Raw genomic sequence first — 22,643 nt, 5'->3', positions numbered from 1 at the left:
AGCAAACTCCACACCGACAATGACCCAGGGCCAGGATCGAATCCTGGTCCTCAGCGCCGTGAGGCAGCAGGGCTAACCACTGCACCACCGTGCCGCCCTAAATTAGAAAGGTCAATATGTGGCTGAAAGACTGGTGTGGGAGAAGTGGCTTTTGGTTGTGGGGCATTTGAATCACTACTGGAGAAAGTGGGGGCTCAACTTGGGACGGTCTACATCTGAACTGTGCTGGGATCAGTGATCTTGCAAGCCACACAACTAAGAATGTAGAGGGGGCTTTAAGCTTAATAGAGGTGGGGTTGGTTCTATGGAGGGGATATCACAAAATAAAGGAATATGACAGCATTACGAGGCAGCTATTTAGGTAATGATGCCCAACGTGTGACAGGAAGGGCCAGAGTGTACAAACATAAACAAAAAAGCAACAATTAGGGTCAAGAAGGGAAAAGGCGGTAACAAAGCAAAATTTTTTTTTTTTTTTTTTTTTAAATAATATTTTATTGAAAATTTTTGGTCAACCAACACAGTACATTGTGCATCCTTTACACAACATTGTAACAATACAGATAATAATGACCTTTTTAAATTTAAACAAAAACAACAACAAATAAATAAATATTAAATAACAAAAAATAAAAACTAGCCCTAATTGGCAACTGCCTTGTCTCAGGCCACCCCCCCCCCCCCCCCCCCGCAAAGTCCTGGGCCGCTGCTGCTGCCTTCTTTGTTCTCCCCCATCTATCTTTCCGCAAGATATTCGACGAACGGTTGCCAACGCCTAGTAAACCCTTGAGCCGACCCCCTTAGGACGAACTTAATCCGCTCTAACTTTATGAACCCCGCCATATCATTTATCCAGGTCTCCACCCCCGGGGGCTTGGCTTCTTTCCACATTAGCAATATTCTGCGCCGGGCTACTAGGGACGCAAAGGCCAAAACATCGGCCTCTTTCGCCTCCTGCACTCCCGGCTCTTGTGCAACCCCAAATATAGCCAACCCCCAGCTTGGTTCGACCCGGACTCCTACTACTTTCGAAAGCACCTTTGTCACCCCCATCCAAAACCCCTGTAGTGCCGGGCATGACCAAAACATATGGGTATGATTCGCTGGGCTTCTCGAGCACCTCGCACACCTATCCTCCACCCCAAAAAATTTACTGAGCCGTGTTCCAGTCATATGTGCCCTGTGTAATACCTTAAACTGAATCAGGCTTAGCCTGGCGCACGAGGACGACGAGTTTACCCTGTTTAGGGCATCTGCCCACATCCCCTCCTCAATCTCCTCCCCTAGCTCTTCTTCCCATTTCCCTTTTAGTTCGTCCATCATAGTCTCCCCTTCGTCTCTCATTTCCCTATATATATCCGACACCTTACCGTCCCCCACCCATTTCTTTGAGATCACTCTGTCCTGCACCTCTTGTGTCGGGAGCTGCGGGAATTCCCTCACCTGTTGCCTCGCAAAAGCCCTCAGTTGCATGTACCTGAATGCATTCCCTTGGGGCAACCCATATTTCTCGGTCAGCGCTCCCAGACTCGCAAACTTCCCATCCACAAATAGATCTTTCAATTGCGTTATACCTGCTCTTTGCCACATTCCATATCCCCCATCCATTCCCCCCGGGGCAAACCTATGGTTGTTTCTTATCGGGGACCCCCCCAGTGCTCCGGTCTTTCCCCTATGTCGTCTCCACTGTCCCCAAATCTTCAGTGTAGCTACCACCACCGGACTCGTGGTATAGTTCCTTGGTGAGAACGGCAATGGGGCTGTCACCATAGCCTGCAGGCTGGTCCCCCTACAGGACGCCCTCTCTAATCTCTTCCACGCCGCTCCTTCCTCCTCTCCCATCCACTTACTCACCATTGAAATATTAGCGGCCCAATAATACTCACTTAGGCTCGGTAGTGCCAGCCCCCCCCTATCCCTACTACGCTGTAAGAATCCCTTCCTCACTCTCGGAGTCTTCCCGGCCCAAACAAAACCCATGATACTCTTTTCTATCCTTTTGAAAAAAGCCTTCGTGATCACCACCGGGAGACACTGAAACACAAAGAGGAATCTCGGGAGGACCACCATCTTAACTGCCTGCACCCTCCCTGCCATTGACAATGCTACCATATCCCATCTCTTGAAATCTTCCTCCATCTGTTCCACCAACCGCGTCAAATTTAGCCTGTGCAATGTGCCCCAATTCTTAGCTATCTGGATCCCCAGGTAACGAAAGTCTCTTGTTACCTTCCTCAACGGTAGGTCTTCTATTTCTCTACTCTGCTCCCCTGGATGCACCACAAACAGCTCACTCTTCCCCATGTTCAATTTATACCCTGAAAAATCCCCAAACTCCCCAAGTATCCGCATTATTTCTGGCATCCCCTCCGCTGGATCCGCCACATATAGTAGCAGATCATCCGCATATAAAGATACCCGGTGTTCTTCTCCTCCCCTAAGTATTCCCCTCCATCCCTTGGAACCTCTCAGCGCTATCGCCAGGGGCTCAATCGCCAGTGCAAACAGTAATGGGGACAGAGGACATCCCTGCCTTGTCCCTCTATGGAGCCGAAAATATGCCGATCCCCGTCCATTCGTGACCACACTCGCCACTGGGGCCCTATACAACAGCTGCACCCATCTAACATACCCCTCTCCGAACCCAAATCTCCTCAACACCTCCCACAGATAATCCCACTCCACTCTATCAAATGCTTTCTCGGCATCCATCGCCACTACTATCTCCGTTTCACACTCTGGTGGGGCCATCATCATTACCCCTAACAACCTCCGTATGTTCGTGTTCAGCTGTCTCCCCTTCACAAACCCAGTTTGGTCCTCATGAACCACCCCCGGGACACATTCCTCTATTCTCATTGCCATTACCTTGGCCAAGACCTTGGCATCTACATTGAGGAGGGAGATTGGTCTGTAGGACCCGCATTGTAGCGGATCCTTTTCCTTCTTTAAAAGAAGCGATATCGTTGCTTCTGACATAGTCGGGGGCAGTTGTCCCCTTTCCTTTGCCTCGTTAAAGGTCCTCGTCAGTAGCGGGGCGAGCAAGTCCAAATATTTTCTGTAAAATTCAACTGGGAATCCGTCCGGTCCCGGGGCCTTTCCCGTCTGCATGTTCCTAATTCCTTTCACCACTTCTACTACCGTGATCTGTGCTCCCAATCCCATCCTTTCCTGCTCTTCCACCTTGGGAATTTCCAGCCGATCCAAAAACTCCATCATTCTCTCCCTCCCATCCGGGGGTTGAGCTTCATACAATTTTTTATAAAATGTCTTAAACACTTCATTCACTCTCTCCGCTCCCCGCTCCGTCTCTCCATCTTCGTCTCTCACCCCCCCTATTTCCCTCGCTGCTCCCCTTTTCCTCAATTGGTGTGCCAGCAATCTGCTCGCCTTCTCTCCATATTCATACTGTACACCCTGCGCCTTCCTCCATTGTGCCTCTGCAGTGCCTGTGGTCAGCAAGTCAAATTCCACATGCAGCCTTTGCCTTTCCCTATACAGTCCCTCCTCCGGTGCTTCCGCATGCTGTCTGTCCACCCTCAAAAGTTCTTGCAACAACCGCTCCCGTTCCTTACTCTCCTGCTTCCCTTTATGTGTCCTTATTGATATCAGCTCCCCCCTAACCACCGCCTTCAACGCCTCCCAGACCACTCCCACCTGAACCTCCCCATTGTCATTGAGTTCCAAGTACTTTTCAATGCATCCCCTCACCCTTAAGCACATCCCCTCATCCGCCATTAGTCCCATGTCCATTCTCCAGGGTGGACGCCCTCTTGTTTCCTCTCCTATCTCCAAGTCTACCCAGTGTGGGGCATGATCCGAAATGGCTATAGCCGTATATTCCGTTCCCCTCACCCTCGGGATCAATGCCCTACCCAACACAAAAAAGTCTATGCGTGAATAGACTTTATGGACATAGGAGAAAAACGAGAACTCCTTACTCCTAGGTCTACTGAATCTCCACGGGTCCACCCCTCCCATCTGCTCCATAAAATCCTTAAGCACCTTGGCTGCTGCCGGCCTCCTACCAGTCCTGGACTTCGACCTATCCAGCCTTGGTTCCAACACCGTGTTAAAGTCTCCCCCCATTATCAGCTTTCCGGTCTCTAGGTCTGGGATGCGTCCTAGCATTCGCCTCATAAAATTGGCATCGTCCCAATTCGGGGCATACACGTTTACCAACACCACCATCTCTCCCTGTAATTTGCCACTCACCATCACGTATCTGCCCCCGTTATCCGCCACTATAGTCTTTGCCTCGAACATTACCCGCTTCCCCACTAATATAGCCACCCCCCTGTTTTTCGCATCCAGCCCCGAATGGAACACCTGCCCTACCCATGCTTTGCGCAACCTGACCTGATCTATCAGTTTCAGGTGCGTTTCCTGTAACATGACCACATCTGCTTTAAGTTTCTTAAGGTGTGCGAGTACTCGTGCCCTCTTTATCGGCCCGTTAAGCCCCCTCACGTTCCACGTGATCAGCCGAGTTGGGGGGCTTCCCACCCCCCCCCCCCTTGCCGGTTAGCCATCATCTTTTTCCAGCTTCTCGCCCAGTTCCCACGCAGCTGTATTTCTCCCAGACGGTGCCCCCCCCGCCCATCCTTTCCCGTACCCACTCCCCCCTTTCCCCAGCAGCAGCAACCCAGTAATTCTCCCCCCCCCCCGCTAGACCCCCCCGCTAGCGTAATTACTCCCCCCGTGTTGCTCCCAGAAGTCAGCAAACTCTGGCTGACCTCGGCTTCCCCCCGTGATCACGGCTCGCCCCGTGCGGCGCCCCCTCCTTCCTGCTTCTCTATTCCCGCCATAATTATCATAGCGCGGGAACCAAGCCCGCGCCTCTCCCTCGGCCCCGCCTCCCATGGCCAACGCCCCACCTCCTCTCCCTCCCCACCTCCCCCCATCACCACCTGTGGGAGAAAGAAAAGTTACCATACCGCAGGATTAATCATACAATCCCTCTTCGCCCCCCCCCCCCCCACTCGTCCCACCACTTTGTCCAAACGTTCATTTTCGTAGTCCAATCATTCCAATTTTTCTTCTACAATAAAAGTCCACGCTTCATCCGCCGTCTCAAAGTAGTGGTGCCTCCCTTGATATGTGACCCACAGTCTTGCCGGTTGCAGCATTCCAAACTTTATCTTTTTTTTGTGAAGTACCGCTTTGGCCCGATTAAAGCTCGCCCTCCTTCTCGCCACCTCCGCACTCCAATCTTGATAGACGCGGATCACCGCGTTCTCCCATTTACTACACCGAGTTTTCTTCGCCCATCTAAGGACCATTTCTCTATCCTTAAAACGGAGAAATCTCACCACTATGGCTCTGGGAGCTTCTCCTGCTCTCGATCCTCGCACCGTAACTCGGTATGCTCCCTCCACCTCCAACGGACCCGTCGGGGCCTCCACTCCCATTAACGAGTGCAGCATCGTGCTCACATATGCCCCAACGTCCGCCCCCTCCACACCTTCAGGAAGGCCAAGAATCCTCAAGTTGTTCCTCCTTGCGTTATTTTCCAGTGCCTCCAACCTCTCCACAGATCGTTTCTGGTGTGCCTCCTGTATCTCCGACTTCACCACCAGGCCCTGTATATCGTTTTCATTCTCTGCTGCTTTCGCCTTCACGACCCGAAGCTCCTGCTCCTGGGTCTTTTGTTCCTCTTTCAGCCCTTCAATCGCCTGTAATATCGGGGCCAACAACTCTTTCTTCATTTCCTTTTTTATCTCCTCCACGCAGCGTTTCAAAAACTCTTGTTGTTCAGGGCCCCATATGAAACTGCCACCTTCCGACGCCATCTTGGTTTCTGCTTGCCTTCCTTGCCGTTGTTCCAAAGGATCCGCTGCAATCCGGCCACTTTCCTCTCCTTTTTCCATCCGTGTCCAGGGGGAACACCCTTCTGGTTTACCGCACGGTGTTTTTAGCCGTTAAAATTGCCGTTGGGGCTCCTATCAAGAGCCCAAAAGTCCGTTTCACAGGGAGCTGCCGAAACATGCGACTCAGCTGGTCATCGCCGCACCCGGAAGTCGTAACAAAGCAAAATTAATGGTTCTTTACCTAAGTGCACGTAGGTATTCGGCACAAAATTAATAAATTAATGGCACAAATTGAGGTTAAAAAGAGGTCAAAACCGGGATCTAAATATTTAGGGTATGTGACTTTTCGTAAAAACAAGCAGGACAGAAAGGGTGGTGGGGTTGCATTGTTCGTACGAGATGGGATAAGTACAATCGCAAGAAATGATCTTCAATCGAAGATGTAGAATCCATATGGGTGGAGGTAAGAAATAACAAGAGCGACTGGTGGGAGAAGTCCACCGGCTCCCAAAAAGTACCCATACTGGAGAACAGAGAATAAATCAAGAGGTAAGAGAGGCATATAAGAAAGGCAGGACTTTAAATCATGGGTGACTTTAATCTTCATGTAGATTGGGAAAATCAAGCTGGCAGAGGTAGCCATGAGGAAGAATTCACAGAGTGTATTCGGGACAATTGCCTGAAACAATTTATGTGGACCCAACCAGTGTCAGGCTATTTTGCATTCACTTATGTGTAATGAGACAGGTTTAATAAACAATCTCAGAGTAAAAGATCCCCTCAGAAGCAGTGACCATAACACAGTAGAATTTAACATTCAATTTGAGGGAGACAAACTTGGTCAGAAAAAACTGTGCTACACTTAAATAAGGGAAACTATAAATAAAGGAGGACAGAGTTGGCTGGAGTGGACTGATAAAGAAGTTGAGTACGAAAGACATTTAAGCAGCAGTGGCAGATGTTTCTGAAAATAGTTCATGACTCAACAAAAATAGATCCCAGTGAGGAAGCAGGATTCTAGGAAGGGGATAAATCTACTATGGTTAACCAAGGAAGCAAATGGAAAGAAAAAACATGTAATGTGATAAAGTTGAGTGGTAAGCCAGAAGGTTGGGAAAGTTTTAAAAAACAACAAAGCACGACCAAAAAAATTAAAAGGGGGAGAAGATAAACTGAGGGTAAACTAGCAAGTAATAGATGATAACAACCACTAGGGAAAAAGTACCCAGGGAAAGTAATAGGATCAACGGCCAATAAATCGTTGGACCTGAAATGTTGCATCCCAGGGTATTAAAGCAAGTAGCTACAGGGATTTGTTTTTGGAAATCTTTTTATTGGTATCTTCAAGAATTATAAACAATTATGTACATTGCTGGCCGTGTTCATTCACTGTACAATACAGAAAGGTTTGTCTTTTCCTTCCCTTGAGTTTTCCTATATACAGTCTGCCGCCATCTGGCTTGGCTTGGGGTCTATGTGTTCAGGAAGCCTTCCTCCGACCCTCGGATGCCATATTTAATCTTCTCCAGGTGGAGAAATTCCGATAGGTCAGCAAGCCAGTCTGCAGCTGTGGGTGGTGCTGCTGATCGGCAGCCGAGCAGGATTCTTCGGAGTGCGACTAGGGAAGTGAAAGCTAGGTCAGCATGGCTTCATGAAGGGGAAATCAAGCCTAACAAATTTACTAGAGTTCTTTGAGGTGGTAACGACAGGGTACATGAAGGGGAACCAGTAGATGTAATATAATTGAGATTTCCAAAAAGCATTTGGTAAGGTACCACACAAAAGGTTACTTAATAAGATAAGAGCCCATGATGTTGGGGTAGTGTATTAGCATGGATAGCGGATTGGCTATCTGATAGAAGACGAGTTGGAATAAGAAGAGCACTTTCAGGATGGCAACCTGTAACTAATAAGCACCGCAGGGATTCATGCTGGGGCCACAATATATATAAATGACTTGGGACAAGGGAGGTAAATGCACTATTGGCAAGTATGCTGATGACACTAAAATAGGCAGGAAGTAAAGTGGTGAGGATAACAGAAAGAGTCTACAGAGGGATATAGACCGGTTAGATGAGTGGGCAAAAACTTGACAGATGGAATATAATGTTGGACAGATGGAATATAATGTCAGATGTGAAGTTACGCACTTTCATAGGAAGAATAAAGGAGCTGAAAATGATTTAAATGGAGAAAGACGCAGAAAACTGCAACACAGAAAATTGCTTCAAAAAAAGGGAGCATGCAAGTTCAGCAGATAATTGGGAAGAAAAATGGAATGTTGGCCTTTATGTCAATGGAAATGGAGTATTAAAATAGGGAAGCCCTCTAAAACTATACAAGACACTAGTTGGACCACACCTGGAATACTGTGAACAGTTTTGGTCCCCTTATCTAAAGATATACTGGGATTGGAGAAGGTTCACTAGGTTGATCCCATGTATGGGGGGATTTTCTTATGAGGAGAGGTTGAGTAGATTGGGCCTGTACTCATTGGAGTTTAGAAAAATGCGAGGTGACCTTTTTGAGACATATAGGATTCTCAGGGGGCTCGACAGGGTAGATGCTGAGAAGATGTTTCCTCTTGTGGGAGACTCTAGGACCAGAAGGCATAAATAATCAAAGAGTAAAGAATTCCCCATTTAAGACAACGATGAGGAGGAATTTCTTCTCTCACAGGGTAGTGAATCTGTGGAATTCTATGCTGCACAGAGTCTTAGAGGCTGGGTCATTAACTATGTTCAAGGCTGAGATCGATAGATTTTTAATCAGTAAGGGAATCAAGAGTTATGGGGATGAGGCGGGAAAGTGAAGTTGAGGATTATATCAGATCAGCCACAATCTCATTGACTAATGGAGCAGACACGATGGTCCGAGGCCTACTTCTGTTCCTACGTCTTATGGTCATTTAAAATGCTGGTAGCTACCTTGGCTGGCTGCTGGATTCCGAATGAAAGTGCAAATAAAATTTGGTACAAATTTCAATCAATACTATCGCTGTTGTGTACACAGGGAAGAAAGTTAGCAACAATATATTTAAAATAAGGACAGTTCCAGAGCACTAAACACGATGATGCTCACAGCCCCAGCTGAAGACATCTACAGTGTATAACGCTTGGTCAAAGAGGTAGGTTTTAAGGAACACCTTAAAAGAAAAAAAGGTATGGCGCAGTGGTTAGCACTGCTGTATCATGGCGCCGAGGTCCCAGGTTCGATCCTGGCTCTGGGTCAAAAATGAATTGGGTATTCTAAATTTTGAAAAAAAGAGAAACAGGTAGAAAGATGGAAAAGTCAGGGAAATAATTCCAGCATGGTGGAATAGTGAAAATTGTGAGGTGCTCAAGAGATCAGAATTGGAGAAGCACATAGATCCATGGTTACAGAGATAAGGTAAAAGAGAATTAATGTGTTTCCAGACCAAGGGTCGATGTAGGCCAGTGAGCACAGGGTAAATTAGTGGATGGAACTTGATGCAAGTTACATTATGGACAGCAAAGGTTTGGATTAAAACTAGTTTATGGACAGTGTGTGGTGGGACACCTACCATGAGCACATTTAAATAGCAGAGTCTACAGGTAACACAGGTTATGTAAGAGAACGTCAAGGTAAAAATTTATTGTGAAACTTGATCTTAATACTATTTTCACAATGCTCTTACCACAATTGTGTTATTCATGGAATAGTTAGGCTGTTGTTTATGGCTCGTTCACTTAGCTTCACAGAACATTACTAAGAGCCAAAGTATAAATATGATACCTTAAATAACAGGAAAAATAGCTTAATTCTGTAGAGATAATGGTTTCATTATATCAGGCTTGTTGAGCATTTCTCAGTTCGTGTTTGAAAAGACAATCCTTCAAGATCAGAAGGGCAAACTAACCTTTTCACAATGTTATTTGAATTGTCACTCAGTGAGGCTCTCAAACAGCAGCTCAAACCCCCTGGACTGGTAATCCAGAGACCCAGGGTGATGCTTTGGCCACCAGGATCCAAATCCCACCAGTGCAGATGGTAAAATTTGAATTCAATAAAATGCTGGAATTAATTATGACCATAAAACCATTGTCAATTGTTGTAAAAAAAAAACCATTTGATTCACTAATGTTCTTTAGGGAAGCAAATCTGCCAGCCTTACCTGGTCTGACCTCCATGTGACTCCAGAGCAATATGGCTAAAGCCACTCAGTTCAATGACAATTGGGGATGGGCAATAAATGCTGGCCCAGCCAGCAACGCCCACATCCCCTGAACGAATAATTTTTTTTAATCCTAAATTCTGTAGAAATTTACATATAATGTATTTTCAGATGTTTTTGAGTCTGCCGGCATATCTTACTTCATTGTGAAGAAAGTCAATTATGGCAACCAGAGGTGCCAAACTCCCAAGAGTGCTCTCTGCAAAGTCTTCAAATATCATTTTTGACAACTGGAAGTTCAATTAAGTAACTTATAAATTAATACGCACGTGCATATGATTAGGTAGAGTTATCGATCAGAAAAGTCAAGATTCTATTCAATTAGCGTCATAAAGCATTTAAAATTCAAATAACTAAAAGACAGCTCAATCATAGTTGGATGAAACTATAGATGTTTCTCCTAGCTTCCTGAATTCCAGATTGCTGGCTTACGCCACTTTCAGATCTGAAAAGGTGTGTAATGTGCATGCTTTGAGGGGGAGGGAAATGTGATGAAGAGATACATGAAATAGCTGATGACTTTCTTCTAATACGTGCAATAATCCATAATGTACAGAACTGCATGTTATTTGGTAGCCATGCCTGTTATTTGAGATTTTCAATAAAAGAACTGTTTAAAGCAACACTCAAGTCAGAAATAAAAATATTTTCAAGTAACAAACTACCACATCGTCAATTTTCATTTTTTTTGGGCGGGCAAGGGGGGCAGTGGAAAAGGTGTGGGAGAAGAATGGATGTAAATGTTATTTTGCATTTTTCCTCATCTACCTCCAAGCTTCCAACTGTTCCACAATGTAAACAATTGTCACGGAGAGTGCAGATTCATCCTCCGGTTTTCCTCATTTCCAATCGTCTCTGTTCTGCGATTTCCATTGATACCACACACGAGACTGGGAAGTCCACCCCTCAAACTACTGTACAATACAAGTTCACAAAAACAGTATGAGCTTCCCTGTTCATAGTTTAGTTTTACCTGTCTGCCACGAAGGAGCTCTGAACTGGGGTAGCAGGGAGGCTGCAGCAGGTCCAGCCTGGGAGTTGCGTGATTCAATAGCTGAAAGGAAGTTCATAACGGAGGTCTCCGGTGCACCACTGCCAGAATGTTGCATGGTTGCATCAAACAAACTGGATAGCCCTGCACAAGAGGAGAAAATTATCATTGTAGAAAGGCAAGTCCTTTACAATGCCAAAAGTATGTAAAGCAGTCATGAATAGTCAGCCATTTTAATTAGAAAGTCGCACATTTAGTTGAAGGACAGCCATCATCAAATGACATCTACTAGCCAAAACAGCAAGTAATCTACCGTCTCAATGCAAAAGTTATGAGTGGCAACATGTGTCACAAGTAATTGAAATCCTAAATTCTATAGAAATGTACATTTAATGTGTTTTCAGGAAATGCTTCAGACTAATGTCTGATGTCTGCTTGCACACCTTATTTCATTGGTGAGGAAAGGGTGGCACAGTGGCTAGCACTGCTGCTTCACAGCGCCAGGGATCCGGGTTCAATTCTGACCTTGGGTGACTGTGTGGAGTTTGTACGTTCTCCCTGCGTCTGCGTGGGTTTTCACCTGGTGCTCTGGTTTCCTCCCAGTCCAAAGATGTGCAGGTTAGCTGGATTGGCCATGCTGAAATTTCCCCTTAGTGTCTAATGGTTAGGTGGGGTTACTGGGAGGGCGAGGGAGGGGGCTTAAGCAGGGCAATCTTTCAGAGGGTCGATGCAGACTCGATAGCCAAATGGTCACCTTCTGTACTGTTGCGATTCTATGATTATGGCAACCATAGGTGCCAAAATCCTAAGAGTTTTCTTTGCAAAGTCTTTAAATATCATTTTGAAAACTGGAACTTCAATTAAGGTAATTTATAAATTAACACGGATGTGTACATGATTAGGGAAACCTTGGGCTGACTGTCACAATAACTACAAGAAAGTTCAGGGTGAGGATTTGGCTCAAAAAGCCATTTCAACCAAACCACATGATCCTCAGTTTAGTAAACATTAATTTTCATCACATGCCACCTCTGGAGAAAAGAAAATCAAGCAGTGTACACAAAAGATCTCTCGCAACAGGTTTTAATTCAGATACTTTTTAAAAAGCTTATTTACTTACCTCCTCTGGGAGTTTGTTCCGCATATCCACTAGTCTGCAATTAACTCAAACTCACATTGTAACAGAAGACAAAACTCAATTTGGTTGAAGTAAAAAGAAAGGAACTTATATTTATCTGGAGCTTTTCATGACTTCTGAATGTACCAGATAGAAGTGCAACCACTATTGTAGGGAAACAAGGCAGCCAATTTTCACACAGGAAGGTTTCACAAATAGTGGGCAGGTAAACGTTTTTAGTGATGTTGGTTGAAGGATGAATATCAGTCAGGGTTCTGAGAGAATACTGCTCTTTTTCTTCAAATAGTGCCATGGGCTCCATTATATCTACCTGAGGGGGAAGATACAACCTCCATATAATGCCTCATCTGACACTTCCAACAGTGCACCATGTTCCTGGTGTTGCACTGAGGAGTCTACCTAGATTACATCTTGAAGTCCCTTGAGGCCCTGAGCTCATGAACATCTGACTCATAACTAAGATTTTTATCCACAGTACTTAGTAAAGCCATTTATTTTTAAAAAGACAAGCAGCCAAGAAACTAATGGTCATTCCAACGTTGCAATCAAACAGCTTGTAATTGCTGTTCATAGAACCATAACATTTACAGTGCAGTGCCTGTATTTTATAAATTGAGCTTCACACCAAATTATGACGAAATTACTATGCATGTCAAACTGCATATAACATTTCAAATAAGCTATCCCAGTTATTAAGTAATAACATTTTTCAAATGCCAAGCTGTGTCACTACTAACAAACAGATCTCCTGATTCAATTTCTGAAAAGTGAAGAAACTATATAGCTATTTTTAAAATCTATATGAATATTCAAATTTCATAAATTTCTCCGTTCAAACCAAAGGGTATGATTTTCCAGTCTAGTTACTTTTCGCTCAAGTGAAATGAGGCCGGTGAATAGCGTGAGAGGCTAAAAACGAAAACCACACCTTGGCTCGCGGCACCATGCCAACCGCTGGAACGTGTACCCCTTCCGGGGCAATCCATGTCTCTGCCCGTCTGCCCTAACAACCACCCATGACCCCACACTAAGGAATCTGACCTTGCGGCTGAAGGCTATTGCTGATAGGGAACTGACAATCGCGGTTAGGTGAGCACTTCACACATGCCAAGTGGATCTCCGTGGCCTCTCCCCGGTACCCTCAGTGATAATCAACGGTGCTTGGCCCTTCTAGCTCTGCCACTACGTCTCGGTGTTTCCCCAGGATGCACATCTGAGATGGAGGCGGCCAGCTGCTTACCTCGTCCCGTGGACTTCAATGCCCCATGCGGGCGCCCACTGGGGCCGGAGGGCCCTGGCACATTTGTCGGCAGCACACAGCCGCCCTGTCCCCCGTGCTGACCTCGAGACGCAGCCTCATCAGAGGGGTGGAACCCAGAGGAGCTGGTGGCCACCATCGCCACTCCATGGGATAGATCCGGGTTGGCACTCAGCCCCTCCTGGTGATGCCCACAGGGCCCTGGGGTTCACCTTGGGATGGAGGGGCAGCTGGTTCAAACCCCAGCTGCCCCTGCATCATCTAGTTCTGTCAGCCCTGGTGGCTCCCCATAGTCTGCACCATCGTGTCGACGCCCTCAGTGATGCTTCTCAGTGACTGGGACATGCTGTGCATCGCCTTGGCAAAGCCCGACTGCGACATGCTCGCAGCGCCTCGGCCATGCCCATCTGAGAGCGGGACATGTCCCTCAGAACCTCATCAAGGTCAGACTGGTACTGGGTGACACGCCCCAGTGAGTCGGACATTCTGCCGATACCTTCAGCCATCGCTGTCATCGACTGCACAATGCCTTTGACACCTTCAGTAATGGTGCCAATGTCGTAAACCAGTCTTTCCACTGCAATCGCCACCCTAGCAGTGTTAGCCTCGCTGCCACGCATTTCCGGCGTCATCTCCTGGGACTCCCCCAATCGGCTAGTGACCTACTGGAGTGACACCGATTTCTCCCCCGGAATGTCCCGGCTGCACTCTATTGTCTCAATCAGCTCTGTACCACAGGCTCAGCTGGGTCCTGGGATCCAGCAGCCCTCTGACTGCTGTCTCGCGTGGGGTTCCTGCCTCCACCTGATGTGGACCATCAGCAGTGTGGTGCTCAACAGATTATGCCCCACTAACATTTCCCACCGAGGTGTGTGTGTATCCGTGCTGATGGAGGGTGGGGATGACAGCAGTGCCGTGACTATAACGGTTGCATTCTTGGAGCTCTCCTCCGAGGTGTTCTCCTTGGAGTCAGGAAAGGGTTCGCCCGTGATGGGCCAGCGGCGTCGGCTGGAGGACCTGCGGGAGAATGGACATGTGGTCATTGGGAGGGATGGGTCAGTCAGTAAGGCAATAACAACTCACGTTTGACAGGTCGCCTAGGTGAAACCTGGTGGTTCCTCACCTCTGCGGCGTCTGCCAACCTCTGCATGTTTGACGAATCTCTCCTTAGCCACCCCAGACACCTCCAGGGCAAGTTCCTCGAAGGAGGTGAGGATTCTTAAGTTCGGCACTCCTCCGCCAGTCTGGGCCCTCTGCCGACGATTTGGGGAGAGCTATTCCTGAGGGGACACAGAGGAGGCTTTGTTAGCCACATGCATGGTTCACAGTGGTAAGGGGATTGGGAGGGAGAGTTGGTGGGGAATTGAAGGGGGAGGGGAAGGAGGGGCAAATGGGGAGTTTTGGGGGGGGGGGGGTAGATGCTCCCTTGGGGGTGGGAGCGGGGGTCACGTTAGTGTCTACTCACTTGTGCTGCCGGGTGTAGGTCGTTGATCTTCTTACGGCACTAAAAGCCAGTCTTCTTGGTCACAGGCCCAGAGTTGACAGCTGCGTCACTTCATCCCAGGCAGCACTGGCTGCCCTATGGCTGACTCTCCGGGACCCTCGGGAGAACAGGACATCAGTCTTGGCCTCCACAACGTCTAACAGCCTCCCCTGGTCAGCATCCCCTAATCTTGGGGCCGGTCTCCTCGGCATGATTATTGTGAGCTGGCGGAGGTTGGCTGAACAAGTGCAGCTTAAGTGCTGCTCAACCTCGTTAGCAAGGACATGGCGAGCGCAGTGCCGGTGAATCAGCTGGCGAGCCTTCATTTGCGGCAAGAAGCCCGTGAGAACTCGTTAAGTGGACCAACTAACGTTGAATAGCACTGCCGGCCTCTCTGGCTGAGCGCTGGGAAGCTTGCGGAATTCCCGTTCGCTACCACACTTAGAAATTATTCCGGAGAATCGCGCCCAAAGAGTTTCACTGTTAGATTTTGAAAAAGCATTATGTAAGGAGGCAATGCAATGAAACTTAATTTCTACATGGTTGCTGAGGGAAGGTAAAGTATAGATGATACCAAGACAATTTTAGATTTTTGAAAAAAAGAAACAGGATAGTCACAAGAATAGATTCATAAAATCTTTGACCATTTAGACTTTGTAGAAAGTGGAGGGGAAAGCATGTTTGGCATAAGAAGAAATTCAGCCCATGGGATAGCTTTAATAAGGAAGTGAATAGTCAACACAACATAAAAATTAGTTTCTCACACTTTCCACAACTCTTCTTCAAAATGATTATTCTACACATTTATTCTGCACATTAAAGTGGAATTGAATGTTAGAATCAAAATACCTCACACTGAAGTTAGAAGTAAATTTTTAACATCAGAACAAATGTAAGATATTGAAATGTGTCTTATATGATCAACACAAGTTTAAAGGTTCTGGATTTGACTGAAACACAACCGATTGACCTTCACTACATAAAATTCCACTCAACTGGGCCAGCTACAATAAAACAATCTGCTTCAGTTAAAAGGAATCTAAAGGATAAACAATAAACATCCATAGTGTATCATTCATAGATGGGTCAATTTGATTACTGGTCAGCAATAAAATAGCAAGGTAACTGTAAAAAGGTTTGCAAAAAGGATGCACACTGTACCCACAGTGACACATAATGCATTCTATTTGCACATCTCATTTGGTAAACAATAAAAGTTAGATATGAAATTCAAAAGTGAACAACACTTGTGCAGGGATTGCAGACTGGTTTTGGCAGCATAGTGTGTGAGTTTACCATCATCTGTTCTCCATCATTTTCATTAAACATAAAAAATAGTTTGTGGAGTATGTATCACCACATCTGGAACAAATTTGATCAGAAAGCAACTTCACATGGATTATATCGTATTGTTTTAGAAGGGACTCACTATTTGACTGGACTAAGAACTCATGTTGAACTACATTTCAAAAGTACAACAACACTAATTGCACCTACAGAAAGTACAATCTGTACTAAAACCGAAAGTCTTGAAAGGAAGCAAGACCCTCGTCATTTAGTGGGGACTAAACTCAAGTCTTCTGCCTGTATTTTTATTTGCTCTGAATTTATTCTTGCCTATTTATTCAATTTAGTTTTTAAAAAATTTTTGCATTATATTGAATCAAATTTGATCCTTCTAATGTTGCCTATTATTCTTGACCCATCGCTATTTAACTTTTATATATTATAGATCATAGATCATAGAATTTACAGTGCCGAAGGAGGCCATTCGGCCCATCGAGTCTGCACCGGCTCTTGGAAAGAGCACCCCACCCAAGGTCAACACCTCCACCCTATCCCCATAACCCAGTAAACCCACCCAACACTAAGGGCAATTTTGGACACTAAGGGCAATTTATCATGGCCAATCCACCTAACCTGCACATCTTTGGACTGTGGGAGGAAACCAGAGCACCTGGAGGAAACCCACGCACACACGGGGAGGATGTGCAGACTCCGCACAGACAGTGACCCAAGCCGGAATCGAACCTGTGACCCTGGAGCTGTGAAGCAATAGTGCTAGCCACAATGCTACCATGCTGCCCAGGACCAGATGGTTACCCAGTGAAATTGTACAAAAAGGTCTCTGAGATGCGGGGCCCACTGTTGGTGAGGGTGTTTAATATGTATTTATAGAGAGAACAGAAGCAGAGAGGAAGAAAAGTTGCTAATAGAGAAAATTTGAGATAGAAACATCTTTTGAACTTAGCACCAGTGCAGATTTAACAGCAAAAGTGTAATTTGAGATTGAACGTGCATAAAAACATACTTTTATATAGAGAACAGGGACTCACAGGGAGCTCTGGGGTCAGGTTTGCTACAGGAGACAATTAATTGATCAGACCAGACTGAAGAAGGGATGGGCCGGGGAGGTATTTCACTTGGGGCTGTACTCGAAGACGAGAGGGTTCGCGATCCTGATTAATAAGCGAGTGCTATTTGACGCAGGGAGAATAGTTGCGGATATGGGGGGGGGGGGGGTCTTTTTTTTTTTTTTTTTTTTTTAAGAAATAACATGGTTAGCGGGAAGCTGGAAGGGTTGCCGGTGGTGCTTGTGAATATCTACGCACCAAACTGGGATGATGTGGAGTTTGTAAGACGGATGTTAGGGAAGATCACGGATCTTATTTTGAACAGGGCTTTACTGGTGGGGATGGTTGACACAGAGTATTCGGCGATTGCTATCTCGGACCATGCCCCACATTGGGTGGACCTAAAGGTGACCAAGGAGGGTGGTCAGCGCCCGCAATGGAGATTGGATGTAGGACTGTTAGCGGACGAGGGTGTGTGCGGGCAGTTGAGGGAATCCATCCAGAACTCAGCAGAAATGGTTTGGGACGCGCTGAAGGCAGTTGTCAGAGGGGAGCTGATTTCACTTCAGGCCCATAGGGAGAAGGGAGGGCAGAAACGGATAGGTTGGTCGGGGAAATACTTCAGATAGACAGGAGGTATGTGGAGGCCCCGGAGGCAGGATTACTGAAGGGACAACGGAGGCTACAGGTGGAATTTGGCTTGTTATCTACGGGGAAGGCGGTGGAGCAGTTGAGGAAGACGAGGGGGTGATATATGCGCATGAAGAGAAGGCCAGTAGAGTGCTTGCACAACCAGCTCAGGAAAAGAGAGACAGCTAGGGAGATAGGGAAAGTGAAGGACAGAGGAGGGAACACAATCTTGGACACAGCAGGGGTCAACAGAGTGTTCAAGGAGTTTTACAGCAGGCTATACGAGTTGGAATCCCCAGCTGGAGTGGAAGGAATGAGACAATTTCTGGGAGGGCTGGAGTTCCCGAAGGTGGGCGAAGGATTGGTAGAAGGGCTGGGAGCCTCAATCGGGATTGAAGAAATAGCAGAGGGGCTGGAGGCCATGCAGTCGGGCAAGGCCCCGGGACCAGATGGTTACCCAGTGGAATTTTATAAAAGGTTCTCTGAGATGCTGGGCCCACTGTTGGTGAGGACGTTTAACGAGGCAAGGGAGCGTGGTGTACTTCCCTCGACAATGTCACAGGCCTCGATCTCACTGATCCTGAAGCGGGAGAAGGACACGGAGCTATGCGGGTCTTACAGGCCGATCTCCCTGTTGAATGTTGATGCCAAACTGCTGGCTAAAATCTTGTCCTCAAGGATAGAAGACTGTGTCCCGGAGGTGATAGGGGAAGACCAGACAGGGTTCATTAAGGGGAGACAGTATACAGCCAACGTTAGAAGGCTCTTGAATGTAATCATGATTACCGGAGGGTAAGGAGGTGGAGGTCGTGATCAGAATGGAAGCAGAGAAGGCCTTTGACCGGGTGGAATGGAACTATCTGTGGGAGGTGTTGGGACGGTTCGGGTGGGGTTTCATCGACTGGGTCAGGCTGCTGTACCAGGCACCAGAGGCGAATGTTCGAACGAATCGTCTGACATCGGGCTATTTTAGACTGCACCGGGGGAGTAGGCAGGGATGCTCCCTCTCTCCGTTGCTGTTCGCTCTGGCCATTGAGCCACTGGTTATGGCGTTAAGAGCTGGAAGGGGTTGGTCCGGGGTAGGGTGGAACACGGGGTCTTGTTATACACCGATGACCTGCTCCTGTATGTTTCCGACCCGTTAGAAAGGATGGGAGAGATCATGAGGGTTTTAGGGAATTTGGATGTTTTTCGGAGTACAAATTAAATATGGGAAAAAGCAAGACGTTTGCGATTCAGGCACGGGGGCAGGAGGGGAGACGAAGAGTGGTGGGAGGTAGCTTCCGTTATTTAGGGATCTAGGTGGCACGAGACTGGGGGATGTTACATAATCTAAACTTGACCCGGTTAGTGGAACAAATGAAAGAGGACTTCCGAAGGTAGGATATGCTCCCGTTATCACTGGCGGAGAGGGTACAGACAGTGAAAATGACGGTCTCCCCCGAGATTCCGGTTTGATTTTCAGTGCCTCCCCATTTTATCCCAAAGGCCTTTTTCAAGCGGGTAACTAAGCTAATCTCTAGTTTTGTTTGAGCGGATAAAACCGCGAGTGAAGGTGGTGATGCTGGAGCATGGCCGGGGGGAGGGTGGGCTGGTGCTGCCAAACATTAGCAACCATTACTGGGTGGCAAATATAGCCATGATTAGGAGGTGGGTAATGGGGAAGGTTCGGTGTGGGAGCAGGTAGAGGCAGCATCTTGTAAGGACACGAGTTTAGGGGCATTGATCACGGCACCTCTGCCGTTCTTGCCGGCCCGGTACTCCACAAGCCCGGTGGTAGTGGCGGCCCTGAGAGTCTGGGAGCAGTGGAGAAAATGAGAGAGTGGAGGCAGCATTGGTTTGGGCTCCAGTCTGTAGCAACCATCAGTTTTCCCCAGGCAGACTAGATGGAGGGTTTCAGAGATGGCAGAGAACAAGGATCGGGAGGATGGGGGATTTGTTTATCGATGGGAGCTTTCCCGGTTTGAGGGAGTTAGAGAAGTTTGAGTTGACGGGAGGGAATGGGTTTAGGTATCTGCAGATTAGGGACTTCTTGCGAAGGCAGGTTCCAACCTTCTCACTCCTACCGCCACGGGGGATACAAGATAGGGTAATTTCTAGAGTATGGGTGGGAAAGGGGAAGGTCTCATATCTATAAAGAACTCATGAAGTCAGAGGAAACGCCGCCAAAGGAGCTAAAGCACAAATGGGAGGATGAGTTAAGGGGAGAGATAGAGGCAGGTCTCTGAGCGGATGCGCTAAGCAGGGTAACACGTCCTCATGATGTGCCAGGCTCAGCCTGATACAATTTAAGGTCGTTCACCAGGCACACATGACAGTGGCCCGGATGAGCAAGTTTTTTGGGATAGAAGACACATGTGCGGGAGGGCCAGCGAACCATGTCCACGTGTTTTGGGCATGTTCGAAGCTTAGGGGATTCTGGCAGGGGTTTGCAGATGCCATGTTCATGGTGTTAAAAATAAGGGTGGCACCGAGTCCAGAGGTGGCACTTTTCAGAGTGTCGGAGGACCCGGGAGTCCAAGGGGCGAGAGAGGTCGACGTCTTGGCCTTTGCCTCCTTGGTAGCCCGGAGGGACTGTTAGCATGGAGGGACTCAAAGCCCCCGGAATCAGAGACCTGGGCCAATGACATGGCAGGCTTTCTCAGTCTTGAGAAAATCAAGTTCGCACTAAGAGGGTCAAGGTTATGGTTCATCCGGAGGTGGCAGCCATTTGTCTACTTCTTTAGTGAAAATTAATTGTCAGCAGCGGGGGGGGGGGGGGGGGGGGGGGTGGATTTAGTCTAGATTACTGTTCAAGGAAGGTGGGACCTGTGAGGGCGGTAGAGGGTCTTTGCACTATGTTTATAGTTGTTTGTATACGTTTTACTGTTACGGTTATAAAATCACAAATGCCTTAATAAAATATTGTACAAAAAAATTAGAAACCCTTGTTCCCAAAAATTACAGCACAAATTCATTGAAAATTATTTTAAAACCAAGTCTCAGGGGAAAGAATAGGTGACTTTATACATTTTAATACAAACCAGATGTTTTGACAAATGGTACAGGTATCCACTTTTAAAATTTTTAAATAACTTAGTCAAAATTATCAAAACTATTTGGTACCTGTGGGGTGATGTGTACTGGTATAGCCAGGCAGCTGGTGAGATGCTGCATAAGCTGGTCTATGAAGAAGGTCAGTTTCTGGATGTGCTGCTCCATAGCTCAAGCTGAAAAGACAAGTGATTGAGTCATTGAGATGTAAAACACAAGATTTAATTTTTTTTTAAATGACAATGTGGTGGAGGAGACTTTTGAGATAGGTGGTGAGGTAGACTGGGTACTTACCAGGACCAAAAGTGATGGCCTGCCTTTCATGAGTTTGCGTGATATATGACACAAAATCATCTGAGTAGGAGTAAACCGGAGCACCCGGAGGAAACCCATGCAGACACGTGGAGAACGTGCAGACTCTGCACAGACAGTGACCCAAGCCGGGAATCGAACCTGGGACCCATCAAACTTACACGGTGAGCAAATGGCTTGGGCTATTTACAAGGTTGCCAATAAGACCAATTTTGTAGCCTGTGGAGCTGTAAAAATCCCAATGTGTATATTGACCTGTGAAAGTAGGCTTGCAGTAGACCATTGTAGAGAACCATTTTGTGATGAATATCATGGAAACTCATGAACTGATGTGTGGCCATTTCATTTGGCCCTGAAAACTGCCCAGTCTCCCTCAGATTACCCTGGAAGGGAAAGGTATCTCAAATATTTGAGCAGAAGGTAAAGATAGCTATTTTACACTGTTACTATGCAGCAGTAACAAAAAGCATTATTCGCCACCAAGTCAAAAATATGTTCTACCTATCACAAATGAGTAATGAGGTATATGAATTTTAGTGCCAGTGTGATGCTAGGTATGTAGGCCCAAAGATGGCATCAAACAGCACTTTCCAGCCACTGTTCACAATGGGCAAGGTACATACCATACCCAATTAACTTGTGCTTACAAAACTCAAAACACAGTTTCCAACATTAGGCGATTGGACAATGTTTGCTAAATAATCCTCAGTGTGCTAAACATTATGATTGCGTTGGGCCCAGTGTGGTGTATTTGCTGGAAGCTACATATAAATACATACGGCCCTGTTCGATGCAGAACATGTACACGCAACATTGCGCCACTTTCAGTTAAACAAAATAAGTGACAGCCATTCACCGATTCATTCCTCAGGGCAACAATGCTTAGTAGTTAACGGTCAGTCACCATCAACAGATGCATTCTCCATGGCAATGCTCTACCAATCATGGTCCACTTGCAAAACAATCAGCATTCTCTTCTCATACAGTATAAATAGCTGTTTTTCTAGTATTCGTGAAGTGACCCGATGAGAACAAAGAACAAAAAAAAGTACAGCACAGGAACAGTCCCTTCGACCCTCCAAGCCTGTGCCGACCATGCTGCCCACCTAAACTAAAATTTTCTGCACTTCCGGGGTCCGTATCCCTCTATTCCCATCCTATTCATGTATTTGTCAAGATGCCCATTAAACGTCACGATCGTCCCTGCTTCCACCATCTCCTCCGGCAGCGAGTTCCAGGCACCCACTACCCTGTGTGTAAATAAAAACTTGCCTCGTACATCTACTCTAAACCTTGCCCCTCACACCTTAAACCTATGCCCCCTAGTAATTGACTCCTCTACCATGGGAAAAAGCCTCTGACTATCCACTCTGTCTATGCCCCTCATAATTTTGTAGACTTCTATCAGGTCGCCCCTCAATCTCCGTCGTTCCAGTGAG

General features: G+C 46.8%; 1 protein-coding gene across 2 annotated transcripts in view; it reads right to left on the bottom strand.

Moving 5' to 3' along the window:
* qser1 (glutamine and serine rich 1) overlaps positions 1–22,643 on the bottom strand; it is a 269,834-nt gene that overhangs the window by 128,310 nt on the left and 118,881 nt on the right. For both annotated transcript variants that reach the window (XM_072466268.1, XM_072466269.1), the window contains exons 2-3: positions 20,965–21,068; positions 10,979–11,140 (exon numbers count right to left, since the gene is read on the bottom strand). In XM_072466268.1, the coding sequence (XP_072322369.1) occupies positions 10,979–11,140; positions 20,965–21,068 (266 nt within the window). The remainder of the gene's footprint in view (positions 1–10,978; positions 11,141–20,964; positions 21,069–22,643) is intronic.

The sequence above is a fragment of the Scyliorhinus torazame genome, chromosome 10 (genome assembly GCF_047496885.1).
Source record: "Scyliorhinus torazame isolate Kashiwa2021f chromosome 10, sScyTor2.1, whole genome shotgun sequence".
Classification (NCBI taxonomy): domain Eukaryota; kingdom Metazoa; phylum Chordata; class Chondrichthyes; order Carcharhiniformes; family Scyliorhinidae; genus Scyliorhinus; species Scyliorhinus torazame.
This window is presented reverse-complemented; position numbering and strand designations above follow the sequence as displayed.